This window comes from Myodes glareolus, chromosome 3 (genome assembly GCF_982192425.1).
Source record: "Myodes glareolus chromosome 3, mMyoGla1.1, whole genome shotgun sequence".
NCBI lineage: Eukaryota > Metazoa > Chordata > Mammalia > Rodentia > Cricetidae > Myodes > Myodes glareolus.
The window spans coordinates 116,868,936-116,884,001 of NC_142028.1; the positions used below are offsets into that span (position 1 = coordinate 116,868,936).

At 37.4% G+C, this 15,066-nt stretch overlaps 1 protein-coding gene across 5 annotated transcripts in view; it reads right to left on the bottom strand.

Moving 5' to 3' along the window:
- The window catches only part of Frmd3 (FERM domain containing 3), a 200,270-nt gene that overhangs the window by 22,647 nt on the left and 162,557 nt on the right, over positions 1-15,066 (bottom strand). For all 5 annotated transcript variants that reach the window (XM_048452970.3, XM_087904922.1, XM_087904923.1 and 2 more), the window contains 3 exons: positions 14,155-14,229; positions 13,837-13,905; positions 5,303-5,427 (listed from right to left, as the gene is read on the bottom strand). In XM_048452970.3, coding sequence (XP_048308927.2) covers positions 5,303-5,427; positions 13,837-13,905; positions 14,155-14,229 — 269 coding nt within the window. The remainder of the gene's footprint in view (positions 1-5,302; positions 5,428-13,836; positions 13,906-14,154; positions 14,230-15,066) is intronic.

The following is a 15,066-nucleotide window of genomic DNA, read 5'->3' on the forward strand; positions in this document are numbered from 1 at the left end:
AGAGGTAGGCTAATGGCAGATCTTCACTTCTATAACAAACCATCTGCTGCAGACTCCCCCCCTTTCTGCTTCCATCTCTAGCAGATCACATAGATCTTGTTCTATGCCCTTATCCCAGTCTCCATCTCTAGCAGACATTTCCTGGGAACCCACAGGTCATACAGGACAGGGAAGCAGGTAGTCTAACTGCAGATATTCCCTTCATAACAAAACACCTGCTGCAGCCTCTCCTTTCTCTCTGTCCCCATCTCCAGCAGATCAGGCAGGTTTTTCCAACCTTCATTTCCTCTACTCATCCTCTTAGTCCAAGACCAATAAAACAAATGGCAGCTCATATTGGAGAGGCTTTGGGGTAAATGGAACACTTATTCATTGCTGGTGTGACTGAAAACTTAGATAGCCACTATGAAAATCTATGTGGCAGTTCATCATGAAGATGAGAATCAATCTACTTCAAGATTCAGCTACACCACTCTTGGCCATATACCCAAAGGATATGTCATCTAACTTCAGAAACAATTGCTCAGTCATGTTCATTGTTGCTCTATTCATAATGGCCAGAAATTAGAAATAATTTAGATGTCCCTCAACAGAAGAAATGAATGGAGAAAAATACATTGTACATTTACACAACGGGATATTAAACAGCCATTAAAAATGATATCATAAAAACTAAGGAGCCATCTGAGGAGTACTAGTAAAACAACAGAGTAGCAGTTCCTAAAATATACACATACAGGAAGGTAATCTAAATGAAATTGACAAATAATGCAGGAGACAGACTCCCAGCTGGACATCTCTTATAAAAATGAAGTTTTTAGCACTGGGTGGGTTACATCTAATTAATTAAGTTGTAGGCCAAAAGGTCCCATGCAACTCAGGCTATTCCCAAGGCTCTCCATAAAATGACGACAAGGCTCAATTACTGAAGTCAACACCTACATAACTCGTTGAACATGGAGAAATTGAGCTGGTGCTTACCTAGAAGCAGAGGGATAGTATTACAAAATAACTCCTATTGGAGTCCCATTTCCTATGAAATGAGAAACAGGATTTGGTTATGCCCACAAACAGAACCTTAACTTTTTATAGGTCTGCCCCTGATAATAAATATTTGACTCAAGGAGAAAGATTGATTCTGTTGGGAAGAAATTAATAAAATGATACTGTATAGTTTATCTGATTTCTTCTGTACTGTAGCTGTCCATTTGCTTCTCCTATGAAATTTTGTGCAATACCAAGATAATAGAACATATCATTATTATCCATGAGTTACAATAGTTTAGATATTGATGTCCTAGAATTAAATCTAGCCATTAAACTGATGCTTCTAAAATCAAACTGGCCAGAAGAAACAAACAACTTCAAGCAGTCTTCAAACATCACACAAAAGGCCACATGAAGTAGGAAGGATTGTAATAAAGGGGTCCACACATATCTAGTTAAGGAATATGATGAGATTGGTAGAAGATATTTTGTTTGGTTAAGATGCCTTCATACCTACATCTACTACAGCTACTTCATTAGGCCTGATTACTTTCTTAATTATTTAATTTAAAATATAATACTTCTATTATGTGTCATATAAATAGTATGTTAGATATAGAGAACAAAAGAGAAAAAAGAGATCAGGCTCATAATGAGTAACAACTTTGTTAAGACCCAGAAATAATTTTCTTGAAAGCTCCAACAACCATTCATCTCTTCTGAAGCCTGTTGTACAGCCAACTACTTAGTTATATGTAGATCAGATCCTAGGCATGAACCTTCCTAGTTACTAGGGACACTATATTATAATATATAATAAATAATATGTGCCCTCCAGTATACACAAAATGTGATGCTTATCCAGCATGGCAAACTGTGAATGAGAATTCTGAGGAAAAAGCATTGCCTGCTAAAACTGGCTGAGTGATTAGAACTTCAGTAATGTGAAGAGATTGAAATGTATTAATCTTAAAATCAGTATATCTTAGGACATCATTAGGGCCCTTAACAGCCTTCAATTACTGCCCTTTGTACATGATCTAACATCTTTTGTGATCATTATTTATTTCCTTAGCAATGTATAAGCAAACTTCTAGTCTCTGCTAGTCAAAGTGCTATCAGAGAAAATCTAAATCGTTTTTCTGTTACCTGACTTCCCAAAGCACCCAGCAATATATTTGAAAGTGTGCTATTTATTTCTTTTTTCTGCAGTAAGATAAATATAAGAAGTTCATGAAATTGTTACCTTATTTAAATATGGTGTATGTGAAGACCTACATCCATGTTCAGAGACCACTCATATTTGTCTCCAGAATAAACCATTTTTTATTCCTTTACATTGAAAGTTATTTCTCTCTTTTACATGAACATAAACACCAATCCCTAAATACGTGTATTTTCAGGGTAAGTACTATGATGTGGCTTATAGCAGTTTTTCTGTTTTTTCTTTTTTTAAGTACCATTTATAAGTCTCTATTGCTGAAGAAAACACTTACTTATGAGAAAACTCAGTTAACATTCAGGGTTCTATATGAAAAAGAGGTATATTATTATGAGTCAGAGATTATGGACGACTCCAAAGAAATAGTATTCTCCAGGCACAATAAGGATGTGCATATGGACCCATAGGATTATGATAGCATGCATAGGACCTAAGCAGGATCAAGCCAGATGGAGCCTCAGCACTGAGAACGAGAAGTGGACACATGGTCTCACCCCTAACCAAGTATTTACAAATGATACACACTGACAAAGTAAAATCAATTTTCTTCAATTCCAATGGAAGGTTTATCAACCACTTCAGAGCAGGTTTCATGCCCAGGAGTAGTTGGTTATCACAAAACAAACCCCAAGGATCACCAGTACTTTCATCAGCTTGACTTCATGCTCCTGGAATATTTATTTCTTTGAGTGAAATTAACTTTGTGTTATGGTCATGGGACCCCAAAGTTGACTTAAGAAGGATGAGAAATATGAGACTGACATGTGGGGAAAAGACAAATTACACGTGAAATTGTGACTTTATATTCCTATACAGATGCAACTCAAGATGGAAAAACAAACTTAAGAACCAGATGGGTTGAAGAGTTTGCATGAGAAATTCAGTCACAAGTTGTTATTGCTTTGGGACATCCTTACACCATGTGGTGACTTGAATAGATATGGTCCCTTATAAACTTTTGTGTTTGAATGCATGGCCCATAGGGAGTGGCACTATTAGGAGGATTGGTCTGTTGGAGTAGATGTGGTTTTGTTAGAGGAAGTATGTCACTGTGGAGGTGGGCTGTGATGTCTAGTATATGCTCAAGTGTGTCCAGTGACACAATCTCCTTCCTGCCTGCAGATCAAAATGTAGAACTCTCAGTTTATTCTCTAGCACCATGTCTGCTCGGATATCACCATGTCCTGTCATGATGATAATGGACTAAACCTCTGACACTGTAAGCCAGACCCAGTTAAATGTTCTGCTTTATAAAAGTTGCTGCAGTCATGGTGTCCCTTCATGGCAACAGGAACCCTAACTGAGATATACCAGGAAATTAAAAAGACCCTATTAGTAGAGTTTTTAGTGAAAGAGCCTGGGACCTTGAAGCTCTTAACAAGCCAGGCTCAGCAATTCATCCTCAATAGGCCAATTAAACAAGCAAAGAATAACAAAATGCATGAAGGGAATTTATTCAGTGATACCACATTGGGAAGAAAAACAAGGAGATCCAGTTCATAGCCCCACAGGTCCATCTTTATGTTCCTAACATGAGTTTTGGGTTTGTATAGCAGACCACAGATTGAAGATTGAAGATGAGATTCCTGGAAAATTCCAACAGCATGTTGTCTATTCCTTTAATAGTCTGATAGCCAAAAAAAGGTGAAAATGTCCTTTCTATGGAAGGAATTACCAGCTTAAGGTTGATGTTAAAGTGACTGGGAAATGTGTTGTCTTTATACTGCCTGATATTTAGAGTTTTTATGAAAAATCATATCTCAAATAAAATTGTTAAGGGGAAGTCAGACAGTGGTTGTGCTTGCTTTTAATCTCAGCACTCTCAAGGCAGATGCAGGCTCTGTGAGTTCAAGGCTAGCCTGGTTCACAAAGAGAGTTCCAGGACAGCCAGGGAAGAGAAACCCTGTGTTGAAAACAAAACAAAACAAAACAAAACAAAACAAAATGTTAAGGGAATGTTAGTTTGATTTTAGGGTTTTAATAACTTTATTTGGCATGCATTAAAGAATTACTTTAGCATTTGTAGGGTGTGAGTTTGCCTCACTTTGTGTCTCCAACCAGCATGTGGAAGTCTTTCTAAAGTGAGAGAAATTATATGAAGAAGATGAAAGAAGAATAAATCAGAAGTAAAAAAAAAAAAGGAGGAGGAGAATTAAACAGATGAAAAAGGGCAACAGTAACAATAACAGCAGTGGTGCTGCACAAACATTTATGATTACTTAATAATACAAGCCTTTTGAGTTGAAGTAGAAACTATTTAGTTTTCATTAAAACTATCAGGCATGTTGGAGGTGTAGCTTAGTTGGTAGAATATTTTTATATTGCTATTATTGCTTAGTATCATGGTGTCATGATCATGGTTTCATGGTGCATGTCAGTCATTCCAGTGTTCAGAAACTAGAGGCAGGAAGGAGCCAGAGGCAGGAAGAAGAGACAGTCAAAGCCATTCTTGAGTATATATGAGATCTGAGGGCAACCTGGGAAACATGGCAGCCTATCTCAAAATTAAACCAAGCCAAACTAAAAAGATAGCAAAAAACAAGAGTGGAAATAAAAAGGTCAAAAATGGAGAATCAGTACAGATGTACTTGTAGAGAATTGCTTATAATCATACCTTTAATTTTGAGTAGTATATAAAACCATTCCTTCCATTAGAACTCTCTGCAATAATTATAACCCTTAGTCTCAGATGGATGTAGTAGCCATCAGACATAGGTGGCTACTGAGTACTAGAAATGTAGTTATAGTGATTGAGGGATTGAATTTTCATTTTAATGAATTATAACCAAATTTCAAATAGTCACTAAAATCATTTGCCTTACTTAACAGTGCATGTATTGCAGCATTACATCTTTCACAAGTAATTTTAGAAATACTGATTTGGAGACAGGTTTCTCTGTGTAGCCTTGACTGTTGTGGAGCTCACTCTATAGAGCAGACTGGCATTAAACTCACTGAGATATACTCACTTCTGCCTCCCAGGTGCTGGGATTAAAGATGTGCACCACCACTGCCTGGCTTCAAAATATTTTGAATTCACAAAATTTTATCATTCCTCAGTAGGAGGCTTCTAAAATGAAGTGGCCGACTTACCCTCAGTCACAGGATCTTCCTCTTCCTGTTCAGTGGGGGAAGGAAGTAGGGGCTGCAAGGGCTCCATGTTAATGATGAGCTGTTTGTTCAAGGAGTGAGAACTGCGACTCTGAGTAATGTTGACTCTAAAAACAGATATAAGCCAAATAAATTAGTGTCGACAGCAAATGCTGGCCCTACTCTCTGGACACATAAAGAGATTAAGGCTGATAGTAAAAATGTCCTAACATTTAAGACACGTAGTTCTTCTAGTCATTAGATTCCTGATAAAAGTTAACAAATTCTATTCAGCTTGTGAAAGAAAATAAAGTCCCCAAAATGTCATCAGACAAAGATATGCTCGGTAACAACACAAGAATCTCAAATAGACACAGGAAACACAGCAGGGATTCTCCTAGCCCTGAATTAGACATGTAGAAATCTAAATGACAGAAGCTCAGACCCACTGAACCACCACCACATATCTTGCTTGGACAGAGGACACAGAGAATCTGCAACTGTGAGGTGTCTTCATGTTGTCAGATGTATAGTGCTTAAGATTTCCACTCATGTCCTCCTTAGCAGACAGCCATGAACCTTAGTTCTGGTTATCCTTTGGAAAGATATGTGCACAATAGAAGCTACGACAAGTAACAAAAGGCAAGGAAACGGTTGGTATCTCATTAAAACTATGGATAGGCAGCTAGAAGACCATTTGTATTGCCTATCATAGGGAGAACAGCTGCGGACCCCTCATAGAGGGAAGTGAAAACCTGAAGTCATACATTACGTACTTAATTTTCTCCGTTTCCTGTCAAAACCAAACCAACCAGTCTTTTGAAAATGGTGTCAAACGTTTCCTCTTTGAAGCCTTCCTGGTTGGTTCCTCACCACAGGGACTTGCGCTTTTATTCCTTCCTTCTTCTCATACTTCCCCCTCTTCTGTCACAGTTCATCACATTTGTTACTTCTGCTAATTTACAATTATTATTGCACTAGTCAGTCACATTCTGAAAAGACTTCTGGCCATTCTTAAGAGTCTTACAGTGTCTCAATGGATATCTTCTTATAAGGTTTTCTACTCTTAATCTGAATTAAACTGAGTGCAATCTTAGCTTGACATAACCTGGAATTTCAGAAAAAAGGATCTTTTCAGGCTTGACATTTCTGTTAAGACTTTCATAGGAAGACATGGAGTAGGACGCCTATCTTGAATTGGAAACTTTTACAGCTGTCACTGACTGCATAGGGAGTTGTTGTCAGAGTCATTTCCTCTTTTATTTCGTTCTAGAAACTGAACCTGGAAGTGATGATTATGTATTAGATGATCTGTTTCTTTTGATGATTGGTAGCTCTCCCATTAAGGAAGTCAGTGTTTAGAAGTAACATTTTCATTTTTTAAAAAATCTGAGGCACATATTATGAAATACATTTTGCGTCATCTATCCTCCTCCCAGCATTCCTCATCTGCAGATGTTGGATATTTTGATATTCTTTTATAATTGCATTGCCCAACAACTGCTTGGTTCTAGGACAGGCTGGGATAACTTGGGTTGACATCCCAAGTATAAGTTCATCTTGGTACTGGATGAAAGGTGGGGATAACTTGGCCCCTATATATGGGTTCATGCTGCTTCATTGTAGTAGAGGTCTATGGCTTATGGTTTTGCCTAGGGTTAGGGCAGATGACTCTTGTAAGCCATTAAAAAAATCTCAGATTTTTAAAAAAATTATGACAGAGAAGAACACAGATTTTTCATTAAGTAAAAGACTCAGATAAACCAGAAAGCATTTCCCACAGCACAAAATTCTAGCGCTCCAAGCCCTAGGGTAGACTGATAACTTGAGGAAAAGATCAAAGGAAGCTAATGGAATAATTGGATCTCTCCCATCCCCTTCTTATTTCTGTGGTCTGAAATTATCATTTTGTCCTTTAAAATCCATTTGTTGAAAAAAAAATCCACAAAAAAGAGGACAAAATTTCCTTTGTAATGGTACTAAGAGTCAGGGCATTTGGATATAATCCCATCATGAGAGCCTTCATGAATTGTCTAGATTCCTTACAAAAGCACTCTGAAGGTCAGTGAGTGGCTTAGTAGATAAGGACATTTGCCATCATACCTGATGGACTGGCCATTTGGGTGGCTCAGCAGGTAAGGATATTTGCCACCATAACTGATGGACAGATATTTTTAATTCCATGACCCCATAGAATAAGGAACTAACCACTCTTTTAAGTTGTCCTCTGAGACCTATATACACGCCATAATGAGTACACATATTGTTGTGTACAAAATATCCAGTATGTTGTATTTTGCTATATAAACTCAAATATACAACGTCTTCTATTTCCTTTAGACTAGAAATTATGCCTATCTATCTATTTGGAATGGTTGCAAAGAGGATTATTGACATGGGGTTCATTGAGAGCAAAGGCTTATTGGCACGGTGGCTAAGGACAAATACTTAAAAGACCAAAATCTGAGTGGCCAGTTCATTTTACATACTGGTTTGTATACACTCTGCTCACCTTTTGCGTCTCTCAGTGTGCTTATAAGTCACATACAATAAGAATATTTGTACCTTTGAGAGAAATTGAGATTCACTAGTGCCCACCTGCCGACAAAGGTCCTAGACTAACTGACAAAACCCGAGTGCCAGGCATAGAAAATGTCCCTTCTAGTTGTTAATCAGAGTTGCATGTGTTGTGGTCTAAGATACTCTCAAAAAATAGAGGTTAGTGCATTGCTCCTGGCTGTCTCCTAAACCTTGAAGGCAAGATCCCATTGCAGAAGACACAACATTTTTTAGAAGCTTGATTTGAAGGAATTGAGTTATGATTGTCCTGGAAGTCTCCTCTCTGAGGACTAGTTGTCATAGTATCAGAAGGTGCTATATAAAATGCCAAAGGGGGGGGATGATTAATTATCCTACCCTGCTTTAAAGCCTACCAGGAGAATAAACTGGTGAAATAATCCTAATTGGGCAACAGTGGCATTTTTATGAAGGAGCTAAACAGCATCTGTCTAATTGTATTAAAAGATTAATTAATGGGACAAAATTCACATGTGGTACTGTAAATCTAGCCATCTACCCATGGCTAAAGATGTGTTAAATCCTAGGAGAACCTACTATTGTCATTTTCCTAAATCAGTATAACTTCCAGCAGTTTTCTAAATAATTTTGCCTACAGATAACTTAGTTTTCACCCCTCATTAAAGAAGCTTCATTTACTATCAGATGGAGTCTATATAGAAATCCACAACTGGTCAAAGTGCAGAGAATACATTATCATGATGTGCCCAGCTTCAATTAGAATATTTACAACAAACTTCTATACCTAAGGCTCAGAGAAGATTGCAGAAGAGTGCGTGGAAAGATTGTAAGAGTCAGAAGATGAGAATCCTGATGAAAGATAATTTCTTTCAGTAATAAATGGGAAGCTGTATCCATAAATCTCAGCAATGTGGTATCTGGACAAAATCTGTATAAGCAAAATATCAGTTGACATGTCAATATGGATGAGGGAAATTTCACAAGGCCCCCACCTTTAGATGAATAGATACTGTCAATCTATGGCTGCTGAGAGAGTTAGATTCAATTTTCTCCAGGGATGATCCTCCAATATTCAATCCTAAATAGTCTTCCCTAAACACAGATACATACAAGTGACATTAAATGAACTCAGTAGGTTTTATATGCATGTGGTGCATATGTGTGTACCCCACATGTACATTTAATATACATGCAGGGCTATGTATGCATATATATGTTTGTATATATATGTATATAATGTGAATTACAGAGAGTCTGTCACATGGAAGGAGTTGGAATGGAGAGAAGGAAGGGTAGAAGTGACTTAATATACTCATGTATGAAATACTAAAAAAATAAAACAAAATAAAAACCAAGGAGTTACATGGGCAAAACTAGGATTCTAAACTTTCTGTGTTAGTGAGTGTACAGCATCCCAAAGGGATTTGTTTTACAACTAAAGTTTTGAATTTGGGGTTATATAAGAAGGTCCCATGGTGCCAACCACTTTTCTAAGAATTTGCTGAGGTTCAAATTGACGTCTACTTTGTCCTTCCTCCTCATATCCTGAGGTGTTTTAGTCAGTTCTGTAATGCTATAAAAAGTGTGGAACATTTATAATATACAAATAAAATGAATTGATTTAGAACGCAAGTCTGGAACCTAAAAAATCCAGAAGGCATTGTGTAGTCATTGTCTTAGCTCCTGATGAAGGCCATATGATGGGCCACCTCACAGCAGACAAGGCAGAAAAATAAACTAGAATGTTCCAAAAGGCAAATGTGAGGAATTATTATCTTCAAGAATATTGATAATTTGGTTATTACAAGAGAGTTTAATAGCATCAAGCAATGAATCCATCCATGAGGGTAGTGTCTCCATGATACAAACACTTTTCACATAGCCCTCGTTTTAATTTTCTCACCTCCTCACAACTGTTCTGTTAGAATTAAGGTTCTGGTATAGGCACCTTATTTTATCATGAAGTAACGGATGCCTATGCCAAGTAAGAACATGTGCTATATTTGTACACTTATAGATCCCATTCGTTAGCTGTAGAAATGACTCTCTGAGTTTACAAGCCACACCTGCTCAATATTATCCAAAAAAAAGCTGTTATTAAGAATTCCATTGCAGGAGGAAGGCTGGTTGTGGAAAATTAAAGTAAGTTATAACATTGAAAGATAAAATTTGTGTAGACGTTAGAGTACTGATTCTTTCCTCAGTGTGAGAAAAACATGTATTCAAATATGAGAAAGGTAAAGTTACACAACTGCATTGTAAGCTGATGACAAGTAAGTGCCGGACTCAAATGGTGATGAAACAAAATGAGTACATGACGTTCATGACAGTCATTCACTACTCTATGACCGGATGAAGTAGTGCTGGGCTACTGTCTGAATGGATTTGAATATGAATGTATTTTCCAGAGTCTACCTCTGCATTTTTACAAGGTTGTGGTTGGAATCAGAGGTATTCCAATGCTACACAAGTGTTCCGTTACTGATCTGGATGTTAAGATCTAGCTGCCTTGTTCTAAATGAATGAGAATAATGATATTATTGCTTTACGTGTTTGTCACTTTACATTTTAAAACGTTTTTTAAGCCCCCAACAAAATCTAAAACTAGGTCAAGGCAATATAAAAATCTCATTTCATAGATGGGTAAACCAATAATCTAGGAAATTCAGTGACTTACCCAAGGCCACAGAGCTGGCAGGCAATGTAGCAAAGATTAAAATCTATTCATTTTTGTACCAGAACATTCTTGTATCTTGCTGGTTCTGGGTGTTCTGTGTGTCCCCTGGTGGTGGATGCTATGCTCCGAGCTGCAGCCCTCCATCTGATGTGGCCTCTTGGCTAGGCTCAGGGATTCTTCCCCAGCAGCCAGCCCAGGACATCTTTCCCCAGGATCTTCCCATGCCATCAATAAAGGCCAGTGAACTAACGTCAGAGTGAGCTTCTCTTTCTGAAGGAAAGAATAATCCTAAAATATTCTCAGTCTGTTTGGTTTCTCTCTCTTTATACATACATACTTTTCCAGAAGCAACAGCCTATGAGCCTATAATTTTTTTGAGGAACTGAATCTCAGGTGTGGGGAAGGATGATAAATTAATAACTTATTATTGCCATTATAAACTAACATCTTTTCTGAAGAGTTCCCACAAAATATAACTTCATTACTACAGTTTTACTTTTGATAGCCACATTGTGATAGGGGAGTTCAGTCAATCACATTCTGTTTTGGGGGCGTGCCACCCTCAGGCAAAAGCCTGCATATAAACCTAGCAAGCGAGCTCCGCTAGCTCTCTTTTTCGCCTGGCTCCTGCGTCCAGACGGATCATTTGGATTCTGGTGTAAGCTGTTGTAAGTCTTACTTCTGTTTATTAAAGCTGTATATTTTGTATCAAGATAGTCTGGGGACTTTTTCATTACCAATCGCCCTACAGCTTCAACATTGAAATGTCAACATAGTTTAAATACAAAATAATGGTTCAAGAGAAACAGGCCTCCCATGAAAATGACTTTTAGGAAAGTTAAATTACATGAAAGGGTTGCACATTTCTACTGCTCTGACCACATGGTGCCTCTGGTGAGGTCAAGGGCTTTGTGAATAACATCTTGGATATATCTCATGTCTAAGAAAACGGCTAAATTTCCTATCCATTTAAAAGAAGAAAATAAGAGATCCTTAAGGCTATTTCCTATCCAATGTTTCTGGAAAAGTAAACATGGTATATCCTATTATCCCCATCTTCCTTTCTCCTATGATAAACTGTTACAGCTTAGGAGAGAGGAAGAGTGCTCTAAATCCTCTTCTGTTCTTTGAGCAGCCTGACACATATTTAGATGGCGCACCAAGGTACCCTCAATCAGAGCTTCTCTATTCTCTGACCCTGAAGGTTTCTCCTATTTTTTAAAGCTGGAGTGACAGTTTTTACAGATCTGCATTGAGAGCTCCCCTTAGGACTCCTCAAAAGCAGGAATAAGTCAAAAGCTGAATACATGTGCATCAGGTCTTCCGAAGACTTCAGCTGTGCTCAGCTTCTAGGAAACAGGTAACATCGAGATGCCCTTGATAGTATGGCTTGCCCTATATTGGGGAAGGTCACAGGTACCTTCTGCCTGTAACTCCAGGAACAAGGTGGAGTACCACTGAGTTCACTCAATATTATTGCAAATGGAGGAAATTCAGAAAATCTGTACATAAAGGAAAAACTTGCATTCAAAGTTGAAGAAGGAAAGACAGGTGTCAATTGTCTTATGAGAAAGTCCCTAAATAATTTAGCTTATCTGAAGTGGAGGAGATCTTATGGGGAAGCACAGGATATAGGAAGGGATGTTTTTGGAGGTGGGACATGCAAGGGAAGTGGAGAAGGTGAATAAGAACAATATATATATATATATATATATATTGTATATGTGTGTATATGTATAAATGCTATGATGAAGCCCATTATATCACCTAACTTACAAATTAAAATAGGTTATAATGATTTTACCCTAAAAGGGGTGGTGTCATGGTAAGACTGTTCAGTTTAAGGTATTCATGATGTTTGAAACTTAGGCTATACATGAGGCTTAAATTGTTGTCATATAAAGTCGATTTGTAAAAGAAAACACAAACACTTAATCTCTAATAACTAATTATAGATTGTCCATTTAAAAAAGATGTGCAGGATGTAGGCAGGAGGATGAGAACTTCAAGGTTATTCTAGCTATGTAGTGAGCCTGAGGTTATCTTGGGGTACAGGAGACCATGTCTCAGAAAAAAGTGTGTACTCTGAACCTAATAATGGTCATGCTTCTCATCCCATAGTTTGGTCTTTGGGAGTATAGAGACCAAACATATGTAAACTGTTTTTAAGTTAGCATATAGAAAAGCACACTGCTAAAGAGAAGGACTGGAATAGGTCTTTCCATAAGTCCAAGCAAATCAAACCTTTGATCAGGTACAGAGGTACTCCAACGTACCTGAGCTGACTTATGTTTCTTTTTTTTTAAATATTGCAAATAAATATAAACCTTTATTTTTTGAAAATATACAACAACTATAGTGGTATAAATGTTGAACATTAGCCAAAATCAAGTAAATGAAATAATTTTTGAGGTTTAATTCTATGAAACTTTTCAGTAATTATTTATTTTTTTCTTTTCTTTTTTGTTTTTATTTTTAATTTTTGTTTTTCTTATGTTTCTTTATAGTATGAAAACACACACTCCTTACTGAAGGCTTAGAGCCTAATGAGACATGAAATGCATGATGTTGTTTGTAGGACTTTATGTAGCAGAGCATATGTGAAAAAGCTTATGCTATGCAAATAAACCCAAAAGACCATATGATATTAAAAACCCTAATCATTTGTATAATGTTGCCTTTTGAGCTGTTATTCTTTTTCCTTTCTCCATCTTCCCTTGGGAACTCTTTATCTTTTCCAACAAATTGTTATTGCTCTGCTGTCACTGTATGCCTTTGGTTAATTTATTCCTCAAGGATAGAAGAAGCTAGAAGCTCTCCGGATGTGTTCCTGGTATTTTAAACTCATCAGATACCACAGGGATGGATTATTGTTCAGTGGTAGAGAAGAAGTCAGAGCAGTAAGCTTAACCATGTCTTGTGAGCAGGATATGGTAGGAGCTATTCTCTGAGGGCAGTGTGACATGGTGATGGAGCAGACAGAGCTATTAGGAGCCATCCAATGGCATTTTCTTGCTTAGTCATGCAGCATTCTAGACCCAATACCAATCTGCACATCAAGTTACCAAAGAGGGAACCAAGCTGTTGTCAGGGCACAACCCTGAAAAATCTAAGATTTTGAGGGAAGTAAATGTCTTGACTTCATGCTGCATGTCACTATATAAAGAGACATAAGAGAGGAATCAGAAAAGTTAGGTTAAAAATTATTTTTGGGCTGTTGCAGAATAAACTCAGAGCTTCATGTGTGTTAGTCTAACTTTTAAGTGCCTTTGTGTCTCATGGAAGCATCCTCCCCAAAGCCAGAAGGGAGCACTCCACTCACCTGTGCACCTCAGGAGGATCCCTCTGGATTTTGGAGCTTGCCTCCACCACCTCTTTGGCAACTTTACCACTATGAAATACACAAATACAATGCATGTGAGTAGATACTCCGAAGAAATGGGCTCAAAGAGTCTACCTCTTCCTATATACCATGAGGAAAATTATGTGGAGGTTTAGGTTGTCATGTCAGGAGCATAACTCAATAGATTGGGAAGCAGACTAACAGAGGGTTATAAACACAATATCTACAAACAAAGCATTCTAATGTAAATGGGTGTTTTCCCCCACCCATCACTGCAATGGATCCACTGTTACCCACCTATATCGAAATCTACTTCCTTTAAAAAATATCTTGCTGCTCGACACAGTCTTGATCTGACTTGACTTGGCATACCTTTAAGGAAAAGCATAGCAGAGGTGGTAGTGACCTGAATCAAGAATTCTCAAAAGAGGAAAAAAATGACTAAAACCATCTTAAAAAATGATTCACCATCTTAGAAACTAGGGATATGCAAATTACCCTACATAGTACATATTTCTAGTTCCATTTATTTATCTGTGACTTTCATAACTTCTTTTTTTCTTTAGAGTTGAATGAAATTATGTTATTTGTATGTACAACATTTTCATCATCTATTCTTCAGTTGATGAGCATCTTAGCTGCTTCTAATTCCGATCAATGTGAACAAATTAGAAAAGATGATGGATGAGTAAGTATCTGTGAAGTAGAAAAGACTACTTTGGAATGATATAGCTAGATTATATGGTAGATATTTCTAGCTTTTTGAGGAACTAATATATTGATTTCCATAGTGACTGTGCCAGTTTGTACTCCTAACAAGAATGAATATGTGTTACCCTTACTTTATATCCTCCTTAAAATTTGTTGTCTTTGTTTTTGTGATCTTTGTAATTCTGATTGGGGTGAGACGAAATGTCAAAGTAGTTTTGATTTGCATTTCCCTGAAAGTTAAGGACGGTGAACTTTTTAAAAATACTTCTTAGCCGAATGTGTCATTTTTTGTAACCAGGTAAGACTTTCAGTGGTGGGACTGGAACACTACCCAGACATAAAACCTGCAGCCTACAACCTGTCCTGTGATGTCTTGCTTTTATTGGCTAATGAATAAAGCTGTTTTGGCATATATCAGGGCAGAAGAGAGACATACAGAGAGAGTAGGTGGAGTAAGGCAGACATCATATAGCTGTCAAAGGAGAAAGATGCCAGAAC